Source organism: Mesoplodon densirostris, chromosome 11 (assembly GCF_025265405.1).
Source record: "Mesoplodon densirostris isolate mMesDen1 chromosome 11, mMesDen1 primary haplotype, whole genome shotgun sequence".
In the NCBI taxonomy this organism is placed as follows: Eukaryota; Metazoa; Chordata; class Mammalia; order Artiodactyla; family Ziphiidae; genus Mesoplodon; species Mesoplodon densirostris.
The window spans coordinates 16,139,808-16,155,707 of NC_082671.1; the positions used below are offsets into that span (position 1 = coordinate 16,139,808).

At 33.2% G+C, this 15,900-nt stretch overlaps 1 protein-coding gene across 3 annotated transcripts in view; it reads left to right on the forward strand.

Annotated features, from left to right (window-relative positions):
• Positions 1-15,900, forward strand: part of PIK3C2G (phosphatidylinositol-4-phosphate 3-kinase catalytic subunit type 2 gamma) — a 301,036-nt gene that overhangs the window by 14,456 nt on the left and 270,680 nt on the right. For all 3 annotated transcript variants that reach the window (XM_060112830.1, XM_060112831.1, XM_060112832.1), the window contains exon 4: positions 246-360. In XM_060112830.1, the coding sequence (XP_059968813.1) occupies positions 246-360 (115 nt within the window). The remainder of the gene's footprint in view (positions 1-245; positions 361-15,900) is intronic.

Sequence of the window (15,900 nt, forward strand, 5' to 3'; positions counted from 1 at the left end):
TACCTAGCTCTGTTCGGCTATTTGAAGACAGATTGATCAAAGAAAATGCAAAGAATATTTTTTTAAAAATCTCCAAATCTAACCAGACTAATAAATGAGATGCATCTCATTTTAACTCCTCTTGATGGAGCTAGAAAGTTATAATAGTTCATAAAGCATGTATCACTTTTTGTGCTCAAAATCCTTCTCCCAGCCAATATATAATATGCTCTTATTAACATTTTATTATTCAACTTTGTTTTTAGCTAATTATCTTGTCAAAGATCTAATAGCAGAAATTCTACATTCTTGTACAAATGACCAGTTACCACCCCAAAATTATCTTCTAAGTATATGTGGCTATGAAGAATTTTTACAAAAGTAAGTATCTTATTAAGGTAAATTTGGATCATTGTTATAATCTATATTGAGCAGCACTTTCTTTTCTTTTAAACAGACTTTGTACAAACACTAGACTCTTATAATGAATTTTCCTCCCTTTAAGGTGAATTTAAAATGTCATGTCATATTGACAGTCTTAGTCTTGGTTTTCTTTTGTATTTTGTGTATTTATGGCAACATGTATTTAAGTAACCCATAACTAGGGTGACCAACCATCTCAGTTTGCCCAGGACTGAAGCAGCTCCCAGGACATGGGACTTTCAGTTTTGAAATCAAGAAAATCCTGGGCAACCCAAGTTACCTTACTTGTAACGAAGCTTAGTAGGACTGACAATTTAAAAAATAAATTCTTTTGTAATAAGTAGTTTTTTTGACTTGGAATAATATTAGCATGTTGATTAAACACTGATTTTTCAAAATCACAGAGGGTTTGAGTATTATATTTACAACATTTTCATAAAAGTCTAAGCTTTAAAACACCGTCTTCAATTCTTTATTCAGGCAGCTCACTAAAACAATTAGAAAAGTTTGTTCTCATATATGTCAACTGCAAATATTTATTTGATAGAAAACTTACTTAGTGTACCACAATAACTCTTGTCCTAAAATTCCTTAAAGACCAACTTTGAAAATATAATACAACTTTAAGAAAGGAAATATTTCTCTCTTGCTATTGCATATTTCTCTGCTGGTATTTACATTTCCTCTTTGTGTTTCTACAAGTACCTAAAGATTGACAACAGTCTTATGAAAGTAAACATGTATTTCTTTTGAGACATCCATTTTTACTGTCATTGTTATTCCACTATGAATGTGCTTGAAAATATCTTGTCGGGAATTTTCTTTTATTGTGTAATGTTAACTATGAGTGACTTTTTTTTTTTTTTTTTTTTTTTGCGGTGCACAGGCCTCTCACTGTTGTGGCCTCTCCCGTTGCGGAGCACAGGCTCCGGACACGCAGGCTCAGCGGCCATGCCTCACGGGCCCAGCCGCTCCGCAGCATGTGGGATCTTCCCGGACTGGGGCACGAACCCGTGTCCCCTGCATCTCCTTTTTGTGTTTCCAGTTACAACAAAATCATTTCACTCTTTTTTTTCTTGTTAGTATAAACATAATAGATTTCTGAAATGTTTTTATACTCATTTATTTTTATTAAAATTCATTTATGTGGGTTTATTAAGTTAGGAAAGTTGCCAAGTATTAGTGTAGATTAATTACAGTCAGTTATTATCTAATGGAAATTGAAGGATATGTACATATCCGGAATTTGCTTTTTAAGAGTAACAGTTTATCAGTATTGATATATATTAATAAGCAGAATATTCATTACTATTCTTTCTAATATCTAAAGGAATATATATTTCATTCAGATTTTTTTATTTCTATGTAATTTGTCTTAAAAATATGTCCTTAAAGACTTGGATAATCTGTTCATATTTTTCTGTAGAGGGAACACGGGTAACATGTAATAAGTTAATAATGCAATAAGTAATAATTTAAACTCTAACAATTACAGTACTACACTTCATCTGAAGTACCCAACTAACTTTCATTGCAATGATAATAATAATAATAGTTGTCATTTATTAAGTGCTAATTATTTCCTAGTCTCAAATTGGGTAAACATCTAAGTCTTACAATATATCAATGATATAGATACTATAATAACCCATTTTACAGATGGGCAACCTGAGGCTTTGCTCAAGGTGACACAACTAGGAAGCTGATAGGGTCAAGCCTGAACTCAAACCCAGGTTTGGCTGCCTGCATAATCTTGGCTCTTAACTACAAAACAATACTAAAAATCCCATGAGCAGGATTCAGAAAATAGCAAATGGTTCTTCATGCTGGAACATGGGGTGGAAATTATACACAGTTGTGCAGGGATTATAACAGTCCAATTCAACACCTACTAAGCACACATGTGTGCAAGGGATTTGGTTTATCACTGAGAATACAAAGATGATTTAGATATAATCCTTGCCTTTTTCCTTGGCTAAGGAATTCATAAAGCCATGCATCAGTTATTACAATGTCCTATTGTGAGTGCAGTATTAGTTTTATTATACACCAACTACCTGTAGATCAAAGAGACGTGGATTAACAGCAAGAATAAGGAAATGGTGCAAAGGAAAGTCAATGACCAATATGTATTTAAACTGTAAATACTGAGGAAAGAAGTAAGTACTTAATAGCTTAAATGTTAATGTTAATAGCTTTAGAATGTATAAAATGTGCATAAATTAAAAAAAAATAATTATCAAGATAAAAAACAGGCTAAGAACATGAATAGCAATCCAGTGGACAAGAAATTACTTAAAGAGTTTAACGACAAACATGCAGTTAAAACAATGAGATGCCATCTTTGCCTATCAAATTGTTAAAATATTTATTATGATGAAATTCAGTGGGATGGTGGACAAAATCCAAACAGCTGCTAGGAATTTAAACTGACATAGCATTCTCTAAAGGGAATTTTGTCAAAAATGTGTCAGAAGTCTATAGAAATGTGTCGAAAACATACATGTGTTTCAGCAATTCTGCTTCTACAAATATTTCTAAGAAACAATCATAATTATACAAAAAGACTTAAATACAAAATTCTACATTCACCGTAGCATAATTTCTAATACTAAGAAAAAAACTAACTCTCCAATAGTACTCAAAAATAGTGGTAAAATTATGAACATAATTTCATTATAATATGCCATAGAATTTATAAATTAATAAAAATACAATATCATATATCTTGATATGAAAACACGTATCATAGTTTTTAAGGGTGACAAGATATATTTTCAAACCACATTTTAATATATTAATATTTGTTAAAATAAGTATATTACTATTTGGAAAAGAAATAGAAATCCTATACATGAAAATGTAATCCTATACACTAAATGAAATCCTATACACTAAAATGTTGGAGTAGCCACTCCTTGAAAAAGAACTACAATACAGATAATATTTATTCATTTCTTTTTTTACTTACAAAATGTCTACAATAAACATGTCTTTTTTTGCTATCAAGAGATTAAGGAAATAAATTATTTTGGAGGATGGGAGAAGCATTTAAGTGATCATATGAACAGTAATGTATGCTTAAAAAGAGTTAAAAACTCGAGTTAGGAGAACATAACTGAACATATGACAGGTGACAGAGCTTGAGCTAAAGTAGCAGCAGTGGGGCTAAACAGGAACTATTAAATCCCTGGAGTATTAAAACAGTGGAATTAATGGAACTTGGCAACTAAATATGTGATGTCAACTGAAATGAAAACGCTCAACGTGAAAGCTGTGCGTTACAATTTCTGGGGGGGCTTGATGAGGACTATAGCCTCTCAGCTATCTCTGAGGAACTGCTCTGAAGAGTTACGGTGGAGAGATCAGCTTATATGTGATTTTGGAGAAAGGGTACATGCAATCAAACACATCTCAGTAGAAGGTTACTGCTAGTCAGGAGGCACAGATATCCTAGTTAATGATTTTTGTGCATTTCTAAGTATGGAAAGATGCAAGAAACTGGAATCATAAAATTTTCTCCTGAAAATATCTAACTATCTGAAAGCCAGCTCTGCCAGTTTTCCCAGAGCACAGACTGCCTCATTCCTGATCTCTGCCCTGAACTCCTTGCACGGTGTGGAGGTCAGCAACTGCAGTGGCTCATGACTCAATCCTTGTAGAGCCATATGGTGAGCAACATTCTTCAGTTGACAGTGGGATTGCCTGGAGGGAGTAGAAGATGATGACTAGTTTTGATGTGAGTTCAGTAATGATGATAGTTATCAGAGAAATGGAAGTTTGAGGGTATAAAATAATCAAGTCTGAAACACATTGAGTATGTGAGTGCTAAGGGTCATCTGTAATTGAGAAAATAGCCCAGATTTTAGGAAATCTGGTGTGGGATAAGGAACTGTTAGCTCTAAGAAGGAATGGAAGTCTTAGAGACATATGCAACCACGAAGGGAAAGTGACAAAAGAAAGGATCCTGAGAACATTACCATATAAAAGAAGGAGGAAGGAGGAGCAGAAGAAGGAAATTGGAAAAAAGCAATTTAAATTGCAGGACACCTTGGAAAACGTGCCTTTCACAAGAAGGGAAGAGAAAGTCTCAAGTACTAAGTAAATAGTGTCAAATACTGAAAATAAATTTGATGAGGATTGAAAAATCATCATTAAATATGGCAATTACAAAATGAGTTGGTGACTCAGATAAGAACAAGTTTACTAAAACGGAGGAGAAAACAGCAAGATTGCAATGAGCTAAGGAGAATGGAAGGTGCTAAACAGAAACACATAAGCAGACTACTCTCTCAGAAGTAATGTGTGGTGATAAAAGCCTGGAGAAAAATGGGGTTTTAGATGCTGAGGAGAATCAGTCTGGAGATTTGGGGAATGTGGATGAGAGATTTGAAAATATTCATAAGCTGAAAGGAAAGAACCAATGGAGAGGGAACTATTGAAGGCAGAGAATATATCAATGGTAAGGAGTTGGGAGAATATGGGATCAAAAAGACAGATGAAGAGGTTAGCAGTGCCCTGAAGGAGGAACTTTTATTCCCTGAAAGATCAGCAGGAGTTCAAACAAATATAATTTTTTTAATCTTAATAACCAGAAAGATAACTAGGCATTTGGAAAACTGGATCTCTGATAAAAGCAGGAATGCTTAAGCAAGTTGCATAGAAATGAAAATAATAATATTATAACAATAAAAACAATAAGAAAATTGATTTTACTTATTAAAAGCCTCTTATGGGCTAGAATTTTCACATGTAATACCACCCATTCTCATATAAGAAATGTATAATTATTCCCATTTTGCATATGGGAAAACTGAGGCTAAAAGAAATTAAATGACTTGCTAAAGGTCATAAAATTGGAAGCAGCAAAGTCAGGATGGCACGGGTTTATCTGACTCTGAAGCCCACAGTCTTTCCACTCTATTACAAAGCCTCCTTTCATGATAAAGGGCCATTTGAAAACAAAAATTATAGGATAACACTTCATTAAGAATAATGACCATATATTGTGCAATAAACACAACATATGTTGAGCTTATAATTCAACATACAGCGTTTAGGTCAAACTCAAGGAAAAGAGACATAACTTACAGAACACTCACTTTCTGACGTGTATAAAATTTTTTAAAACTTTTAATTAGGAAGTGTTTAGAAATGCTTTGACTAAAATAATGTTAAATCATAATCACTGAAGATGGACTTTCTGTCATTTCCAAATTTCTGATTAGGTAAAAATTGACTTTCTTTTGGGTATCTTGAGACTGTTTAAGCAAATGAAGAATATGAAAACAAAAATCCTTCCCACTATTTGTAACACTACTCTCTAACACCGTTGATTTGGCAAAATGAGTTAACCTCCTTTAACTTCAAATTCTTTTCCTCTTAAAAACTGCATTTTTAATATATTTTTCTACTGTAAAAATAAGCTGTAGGATTATATTTTAGTAATCTTTAATTCTAAGTGTAAAATTTTATTAAGCCTCTACTAGTCCTTTCATTATATATGGATTGCTATGAGCTCCTGTGAATCATAGTTCTAAATCAATTAAAAATATTATATGGTTGTTAAAATAAACTAAAAAATGGATAAGTATTCCCCCTCCAAAAAAACCCCACTATTACTGTTGTAGAATGATGTAGAAAGATTTTTCATTTTAAACTTCCCTTATGTTATCAGAACTATGTTCCTTAACCTGTTTTATGAAGATAGTGATAAATTATATTTAGTTTCTACTTTTGCAGTTTCTCATCTACTTTGGATTAGATAAGGGCAAATCCTTAAAATTTAAACTCCTTGATTTCTTCCAGAAGGTGTATCAGTCTGTTAAAATAGTCACAAAAAAAGTAACTACTTGAACTAACCAAGTGTTGAGGAAGTAGCTAAGACCTTTCATCATCAAAATTAAATGTCAATGGTCAGGATACTTTCTCACTACTTTGCTAGCAGTATTTTTGTGATTCTCTATTTTTTAATTTCCTCCTTAAGTCATATTTTGCTATTTTATTGAATTCATCTGTCTTAACCAGAGTTAGTCAAGTAGTAAATAAAATCCTGGAAAGGGGGGAAATGTTAATAAACAGGAGGATAGATAGACACAAATTACACATAAATCTATATTTATATTGATATGTTAAAACTGTTCTCAAACTTTAATTTGTATATGAATCACCTGAGGATCTTGTTAAAAAACAGATTCTGACTCACTTGATCTGGGATGGGGAGGAGACTGCATTTCTAACAGACTTCTGGGTGATGCTCATGCTAATGGTCCATGGTTGACATTTCAAGTAGCAAGATATGAGAGACCAGGGATACTAGTGACCTAAGAATTTTGACTCAATGAAAAAAAATTTACACATTTTTTTAAAACCAGTACCTTGCACAAATATTGAATTTAATCAACAAAATAAGATGTTATACTTCGTAGCATATTTAAAAATTAAGAAAGATAAGTTTCCTAGCAAGCCAAAATTCTCCTTTTTAAAGGTCAACTGTATTATTTTTACAGCTCATTAAATACTCATTTTAATCTAGTATGACAAACTCTTTCTGTCAATTAAAATATTCCATTCTCACTCTGGCTCTTGCTCTGGCACTCCCTCTCCCTGTTAAACGCTTTTATAAATCTAGTAATTCACTCTAATAACACATCTCCATAACTCTTCTCTAAATGAGAAAGTTCCTGACCTCTTATACCTGGATATCATGCTAGTCTTATTAGGTACTTCAATTACCATCAAAAAGAGTTTCATTAAGTATCAGTCTTCTCCTCAAAAACTGCTTTACAAACAGGGTTTTTAAATTATAGGCAAAGAGTAAATGAAAGCATTAGAACTTTTATCAGTTTTATCACAGGGTGTTGGCAGCTTAAAACAAAGTTGTGAGCAATATGAAGCACGGACACTGAATAAGCAAATCAGAATAAATTAAACTGAGAAATAATAAAAAATATTAGCATCTTCCATTACATTCCTGGTTTTAGCCCCCAAGTTAACTACCATGGTAGGAGTGTCCTTGGTAATCCCATTTCCCCAGTTCTCATGACCTTACTGAGTAGACAGGCCCCCTTGGGCTTATGCAGTGGCAAACTTGAGGACAGGGACTATAACTTCCTGTCTTTTCCATGAGATGCAGCACAGATATAAAGACCTAGGGACAGAAAGACTGTTTCCTAGAGTGTTCCTGTGTCTACTTTCTTTCCAGAGAGTAAGAGTAGTTGTACCTTCTCCTAGACTCATATATTTATAATATATGAAGTATAATGCTACTTCATAATTTTATCCTTTATTATCTAAGAGCCTGATATTTACTAGGAGTGCAGGTTTTTCTGTTTCTTACTCCTAATCTATGTGATTTGAGTAATTTCTTTTCTCAAAAGTCTTGTTATAAGTCTTACTTTCTAATTCAACTTAAAAACAATTTTCCTTACCAGCTTCTGTACTGCAGAATAAATAAAATGTACTGCACCTAAAAGCTATAGTTGAATAAGTCATGACTGCATTGTCAATAGTAAGCCGCATAAGGAGAAAGTAAGTAATCTTTCTTAAAAATTCTGCTTGGGCCTATTGCTTACAGTTATGGCCACATTTTATATCCTTGACTTACAAGACAAAACAAAACTTTTCTTTATTATTTAATTGACTCTTGTCAAGGAATTGTAGAACTCAGTGTACTAAAAAAAAGTAAAAGAAAAGAAAAAGAAAACCTATGGTAATTAAAAACCTTACTTTGAAATTGTCATATATATTCTTATATCTAAATTAAGAAACAGTATCTACCTCTTGATTCACCACCAGCATTGATTAGTCTGATCTGGTTATCTACTCTGGAGTCCCTATTCTCTCTCTTGACCTCTCCTAGGAGAGAAGATGCTGAATTCCTTTGATTAGAGTAAGAAAATCCTCTTCAAACATTAAATCTAATTAGAATTTTTAAATAATCTTAAGAAAACTTCTAGGTTAAAAAATGTTTTAGCTAATCCCATTACAATTAGTATTAATTTATTCTTTAAACATTTGATTATAAATTGGAATTGTCTTTTATTCAAAGTAAAAGTCAGACTATTAAGTACCAGTGAGGAAAAGGCTAGGTAATATTTTATAAAGTTTAAGGCAATAGATTATACCCCTTAGCAGTAAAAACTCAGTTACATATATTCCTGGGGTGGTGTGGAATGATTCTTTTTATTCTCAATGAAATTAAGTATTTCATTTAGCAAACTTGAACAAATTGATTCAGTACATTCAGAACAGCTAAGAATTCCAAATTATAATCTAATCTGTTATAACTTTTTAATTTACTTTGAGCAAATAAAGATTAAGGTGTGTTTCTCTTTTACATAACTTTGTTTTCTTCTTATAAAATCACAGAACCATGTCAGAGCATAGGAAAGAACATCATCACTTTGAGAGCTCTCACACACAATAATGAAAACATGTTCTGTTAATAAATCATTCACTAAGAGTATCTTGAGTTACTTCAGTTTAGTTTTGGATTTCCTTCAAAGTACTCTTCCTAACACTTTAATATTAACTTTAGTTGCTATCTTTTTTTTTTTTTTTTTTTGTGGTACGCGGGCCTCTCACTGTTGTGGCCTCTCCCATTGCGGAGCACAGGCTCCGGATGCACAGGCTCAGCGGCCATGGCTCACAGGCCCAGCCGCTTCGTGGCATGTGGGATCTTCCCAGACCGGGGCATGAACCCGTGTCCCCTGCATCGGCAAGTGGACTCTCAACCACTGCGCCACCAGGGAAGCCCCGTGGTTGTTATCTTTAATAAATAGTTAACTAAAAATTAATAATATTAATATATACAAACTTGCATTTGGTTCTAGCCAATAACTGTACTAGAACAAATGTCCCAGTATGTGAATACTCTATACGTATCTTCATTTGAAAGCAATTCCCCAAAGAGCTTACATTAAATAAAGATGTTTATTATTGAAAGAAACATGTAAAAATTATAGCATATTTCAGCTCCATGCTTTTTTTAAAGCTTTGTGATTGTTCAAGCATCATTAACCAACAGACTTGATGAAAAGAGTCACAAAGCTGTTGCGTGATTTTTCCATGAAGACAAGGCAAATCAGAATGAAATGCAGGTAAATAATTTAGTTTTATTATACCTAAAACTGTAGTAGCTAACATGCATCTATCAAGTTATTTTTGTTTACTCAAGTCTTGTTTACTTCTAAAAGCTAAGAATTATTAATCCCCCTAATTTTGAATTAATTGAGGTTTAAATAGCCTAGTGCTCTACTTATCTTAAATAAGGTAAAGAAATTATTAGCTAAGAATATCTGAATTACATAATATTTCAAATTAGCCAATATCACTTTAATAAGGCTTATATGTGCTATTTTCATCTTAGTTCCTAATGTTTTGTATTAGGAAAGTCCACAGAATGTTTCTTCTCTGGACATTTGTAGGAAAAATAATGAAAAAATAATGAAACTTGAAATGGAATAAAATCCATATTTTTGATCTCCCAAGTTGGTGACTATATTACAAATTTTACATAAAACAACTCAAAAAAACCTCCCTGGAGCTCAGTATATATTTTTGCAAAAGATACAAAGTTCCAGCTTCACTGCTGTATTTCTTTCTTATTGACCCTCTTTTTTTTTTTTTTTTTTTTTTTGCCTGCGTTGGGTCTTCATTGCTGCATGCGGTCTTTCTCTAGTTGCAGCGAGCAGGGGCTACTCTTCGTTGCGGTGAACAGGCTTCTCATTACGGTAGCTTCTCTTGTTTTGGAGCACAGGCTCTAGGCACGTGGGCTTCAGTAGTTGTAGCACACGGGCTCAGTAGTTGTGGCTCACGGGCTTAGTTGCTCCGTGGTATGTGGGATCTTCCCAGACCAGGAATCAAATCCATGTCCCCTGCATTAGGCAAGTGGATTCTTAACCACTGAGCCACCGGGGAAGTCCTGACCCTCTGTATTAATTAACTTCATTTATATAGATTGTTGTTACTTTTCTTTCTTTCTTTCTTTTTTTTTTGTCTGCGTTGGGTCTTCGTTGCTGCGCATGGGCTTTCTCCAGTTGTGGCGAGCGGGAGCTACTCTGTTGCGGTGCGCAGCTTCTCATTGCAGTGGCTTCTCTTGTTGCAGAGCACAGGCTCTAGGTGAGCGGGCTTCAGTAGTTGTGGCTCGTGGGCTCTAGAGCACAGGCTCAGTAGTTGTGGCGCATGGGCTTAGTTGCTCCACGGCATGTGGGATCTTCCTGGACCAAGGCTCGAATCCACGTTCCCTGCACTGGCAGGTGGATTCTTAACCACTGCGTCACCAGGGAAGCCCTACTTTTCTTTTATGCATACATAGCTTAATAGAGAGGGCACTATAAAATTGGAAGCTGTTATAAAACTTTTCCTCTAGATTAAAAAAAATCCCTTGCAATATGTTCAATTTCATTTTATTTTTGAATTTAAAAAAGTATGTATACTATATACGTAAAGGAATACAGCAATATTCAAGTGAAGAAGCACTAGGGATAGTTGCCTTTTTACAGGCTGGAGGGAATTAAGAAAAATGGGGCAAGATCTTTTAGGTCCAGTTTTCCCTTGAGTAGTTGCTGTTGGTATCCATTTATGCTCCATCGAAGGCCTCTGTTCAAAACCATGACCCTCCTCAACTAACCACCCCATGGCTGTGAGCTATAGTTTTAGAACTTCACCTATGCTTGTCTCTCCAAGTCATGAAGTTTAACTTTCTTACTCAAGGTTCCCCTGAAAGCAAAATAACTATAAATGAGAGGAGCACTGGTTGAGGAAAACAACATATCGCTGATATTTATCTATGTTGAGCCAGTAATAAATACCACTTTAAGCATAAAATCCAGGGCATTTCCACTAGTTACAAAGCTCACTGGAACTAAAGATATGGTAGATATCAATATAATATCATAGAAATTTTTAAGTGGCAAATACCAAAGGAATGTGTGGGTATGCATGTGTGTGTGTGTTCATGTGTGTGTACATAAATAAGTACCTGAAAAATGCTCTGTGGAGTACTATAGTATTATTAATATTTTAATATCTTGTCATACTCACCTTATATTTTTTAGTCAACCAAAGTATTAAAAGTCAGCTTTATTACTGAGTTTTCTTAAAGAAACATATTTAATAGCTGTCAGCAATCCTGGCTCTTAATATTTGTAAGATAAAATTAAAATACTTTTTTCTATCTATGACTGTAATATTTCACAAAAAATCTCTGTGACTACTTCCTATACATCAGAATGGAGAAAATTTAGATCTAGTGATCCTATAAAATAAGAATATGTATTCATCCTGATGAAAGAGTAATGTTGATAAATGTGAGTTTTCAAGGAGTTCTTAGGCTGAATCAGTATTCATAGGTTGGACATTATTTAGGATGTCTTTTTTGCCTGTAGGACAAATTTAAAGTATCTGCACATGACTTTTTGGTGTTAATATTATTAATCTCTTAATATATACATACTGCCATGTATAAACTGCTCATGTGATAAACTTTAAAATAATATGAGCTACTTATGAATAGGAAATAGGAGTAATTATGTGCAAGGATTCAGCCTTTTGGTGTTCATCTTAAATGACAGTTATATTCAGAAAACAGTTCCTAAGATAGCAACAAGCACATAGCTGGAAGCAAATATTTGTTGAGAATAAATAAATGGATGTGCAGAATTTTTATTTATGAGTATATATGAAGAAAAAACTAAACTTTTGATTATATCATAGAGATTGAGTTCATTTAACAGTTGAAGTTTTTTACATTATTATTAAATAAAACTACTAAGCACCCATATTTGAAATGTTACCAGATTGAGAAAAACACCTGGTGTGTATAATCTGAGATAGAAAACTCCAATGTTCACATTATAAGCATAGTAATACCTACTGCGGCCTGTTCTCTTAGTGCTCGAACTCTGCTCTCCACGTTACCCATCTTAGCAGCAATATTTTTAATATTTTTCATTTCTCCTTCTCTTGATGTGGTAGTCTTTCTTCCTATATTTTTCCAATACCTAGAGTCCTCAAACAGAAATTTAATTTTCCTTATCCCATTTACTAACTAAATTCTACCTACCACCTTTCTTTCTATTCTTTAATGTTTTATTTTCTTTTTCTCTCTTCTCTTTCATTTTCTGTAGATCAACACTGTCTAATAGAAATATAATTGAGTTTTCTACTAGCCACATTAAAAAAATAAATAAAAAGAAACAGGTGGAAATAAATTTCAATGTAATTTTTTTGTTTCTTTTGGCCATGCCACCTGGCCTGTGGGATCTTAGTTCCCAGACCAGGGATTGAACCTGCACCCTTGCCAGTGAAAGCACTGAGTCCTAACCACTGGACCGACAGGGAATTCCCTAATGTAATATTTTATTTAGCTCAATATACCAAACATATTATCATTTAACCATGTAATCAGAATTAAAAACATATTGAGATGTTTTCTATTCCTTTTTTATGCTAAGTCTTCAAAATTCAGTGTGTATTTTACACTTAGAGCACATCTTAATTCAGGTAGCCACATTGCAAGTGCTCAGTAGCCATAAGTGTCTAAGAGTTACAATATTGGATAGTGTAGCCCTAGATCATCAAATACAAATTAATCAAAATGGTGATCTTGCCAAACAGAGTGATGGCAAAGTGGTGAACAGTAGTTTCCAGCTCTTAGAAAGTGTAAGGGTTATTGGAGGATCTGTAGTCCTTTCAATAACATCAGAGACTTAATCTTAAGGGACATAGCACAGTAATAGTTGTTATTGCTAACACACACAAAAAGGACTGTTTAGTATTTTAAACATGATAACCCAAAAAAAGATGTACCAAATACAAATTCTTCTGCAATATGACATACTTCTGTAACATGAATTAGTTTATTCAGAGTAGTCACCTTCATACTGGTAAATTTTTCTGGCATATGAATGTTTTGCTCCACTAAGTAACAGTGGCTGAATGCAAAGTACACATGAAGCTGCTGAGGGCGACAGTAGTATACCAGTGACCAGTGACCATTCATCCAACATGCGTTTTTTTCCTCAACTTGGCCTCAGGCTCTGTCTTGAAAATGTTTATTGAAGAATTCTCCACAATTTTTGTACATTTTGCCCTCATCTCTATATTCAGCAGCATCAAAAAACTTTCTTATATCCTCTTCCACCAAGCTAAAGACATTTTTTAAAGCCAGGTTTGTTATTTACTATAGTATGTCTTTAAATTTTTGAAATTAGATGTGTCTTTTTGTACTCAGGGGTGTGTGTGGGGGGAGGGTGTGTGTGCACAAGCGCACACACTCTGATTAGAGACCTGTATTGATTTGAGTGGTCTCTTCCAGCCCTATTTTCCCATGAGATCTTTTATTTTTAGTCCACAATTTGCAGAACACCTCAATCCCCTCTTTTACAAGAAGAAACACATGTATCACATTATAACAGGAATGCTTGAATCTATAAGTAAACTTCAAGTATGTTATATTTACTCCAAATATTTATGTTCTAATCTCTGGTCTTATTTGGTTGAACCCAGTGTCCTTACTTGAAAAATGAGAGAGTTGGACCAGAAAAGTCCTTCCTTTCCAGTTTTTGAGCTCTCTCATCATGCAAAATTATTCCCATAATTAAAATGATAATTATATATCTTCAGAACTGGATTAATACATTAGACAGAAAATGGGAATACACCCACCAGCCCACCAAAATTCTCATGAAATGACAGGAAAAATTATCAATAAAACACCTTCTGGTAAAACAAGAAAGAGTAATAGCACACAAAGGAAAGAACAATTGCAAACGGATTGTAGAGCTCCCAGGTAAATGTCAATTTAAAATAGAAGGGACTTGGGACATCTGTTTGACAGCTTTATAAAAAAAATAGACAATTTCCTAAGGAATCATGAATTTCAAAATTAGCTCAAGAAGTATAAATGTGAAATACAACAAAGAGCAGTGGGGAGCAGAAAATGAAGTTTTAGGCAAATTGCACCAAACTTTGAGGGAATAGATAATTCTCAATTATATGAACTGTTCCAGGACTGAGAAAAAGGTGTATGCAGTTTACAAGGCTAGTTTAATTGTAATGTCTAAAACAAAGATTAAACACAAAATGTTAAGATTATAGGTCAATATAAATTTTGCTATGTAGAAAAAAGAAACTTTAAAAATTGCAAATTAAATCTACCAGTGGATGCAGCTACCCAAGAATGTAAAGATAATTATACTTATACATTGGGAAAATCTACTGATACAATTAATATATTAACATATTCAAAGAAAAAAATGATCTTCTCAATATGATGTATCCAGTAGATGCAGAAAACTCATTAAATAAAATCTGAAGCTTATTCATAATTTTAAAAAATCATTAACAAAACAGACAACAAAAGTATGTACCAGGGACACAGTAAATATCGTATTTGTTAATCATTCTATGCCTTCTTTATAAAGTCAAAAAAAAGAGAAGGATGTCTATTTTCATTACTACTATTCAACAGTGTGCCAAGCATCCTAGACATCACATTAGGATAAGAAAGTTAAAGGAAGCAAAAATATTGGAAAGAAATAGATAAAGTTGTCCAGAAACAGATCAGATATTTATGAAAATTGTTCATGTGATAAATATAATGTCAGAGATGAAAAGATGTCCTCATTAATTAGGGATGTTTGGGCAAATTGTTTTGTTGAAAAAATGTCTAAAATTGGAGCTGTACATCCCTCTTTGCTCAACAAATGCATTCCAGATAGATCATTAAAAACTACTACTGCTGAATTAAGTGTGGAAGAAACAACTTCAAAAAATTAGAATAATCATAGGAATCTAAACCAATTCTCCATTCAGGTTGTTCCTCAACTTCAAGTATATGTTCCTCATTAAAGAAGCCGGAGCTGGAAGTTAAAGATAATTACTTATAGGTTTGGTTTATGACAGAAAGGCACAAAATTGTAATCAACAGACCCTTCATCCTATATCAACAGCTTGCTTTACTCTAGCAACAAAACTTTGCTTATTGACAGGCTATTTAATTATTTTTAGTTTAAAAATAAAGTATATTAAGATATCTGTCTTTTTTACAATTCTCATCTCTAATAACTTTTTGGATCAACTGATCTACTACTTTTCTCGATTTCATCAGGTAAATTATAAAAGAATCTGGAAAAAATTTGAAATGATTTCTACTTGGGCAATTGTAACATAATGAAAGAGAACCAAATTAAAGTCATATTAAGCTCTAAGATTTATTTGAGAGTGTGATATAAATAATGATTGAGGTTGCAATGGAAAAGATTTAAGATATGTTTTACTAGAAAAAAATAGGTAACCAGTAGAAGATTAAAATTAGTTATGTCTCCTAAGCCTCTAAAGATAGAGAAAAAAGAGACTCAGGACTCAAATAATACCAGAAAATGAAGGGAAAAAAATTAAAAACAAATATGGTTAATACAAACCTATAATAACATAGCAGATGGTATTGCTATGAATGGAGTACATTAAATTTTCTGATTAGGAAGCAAAGTC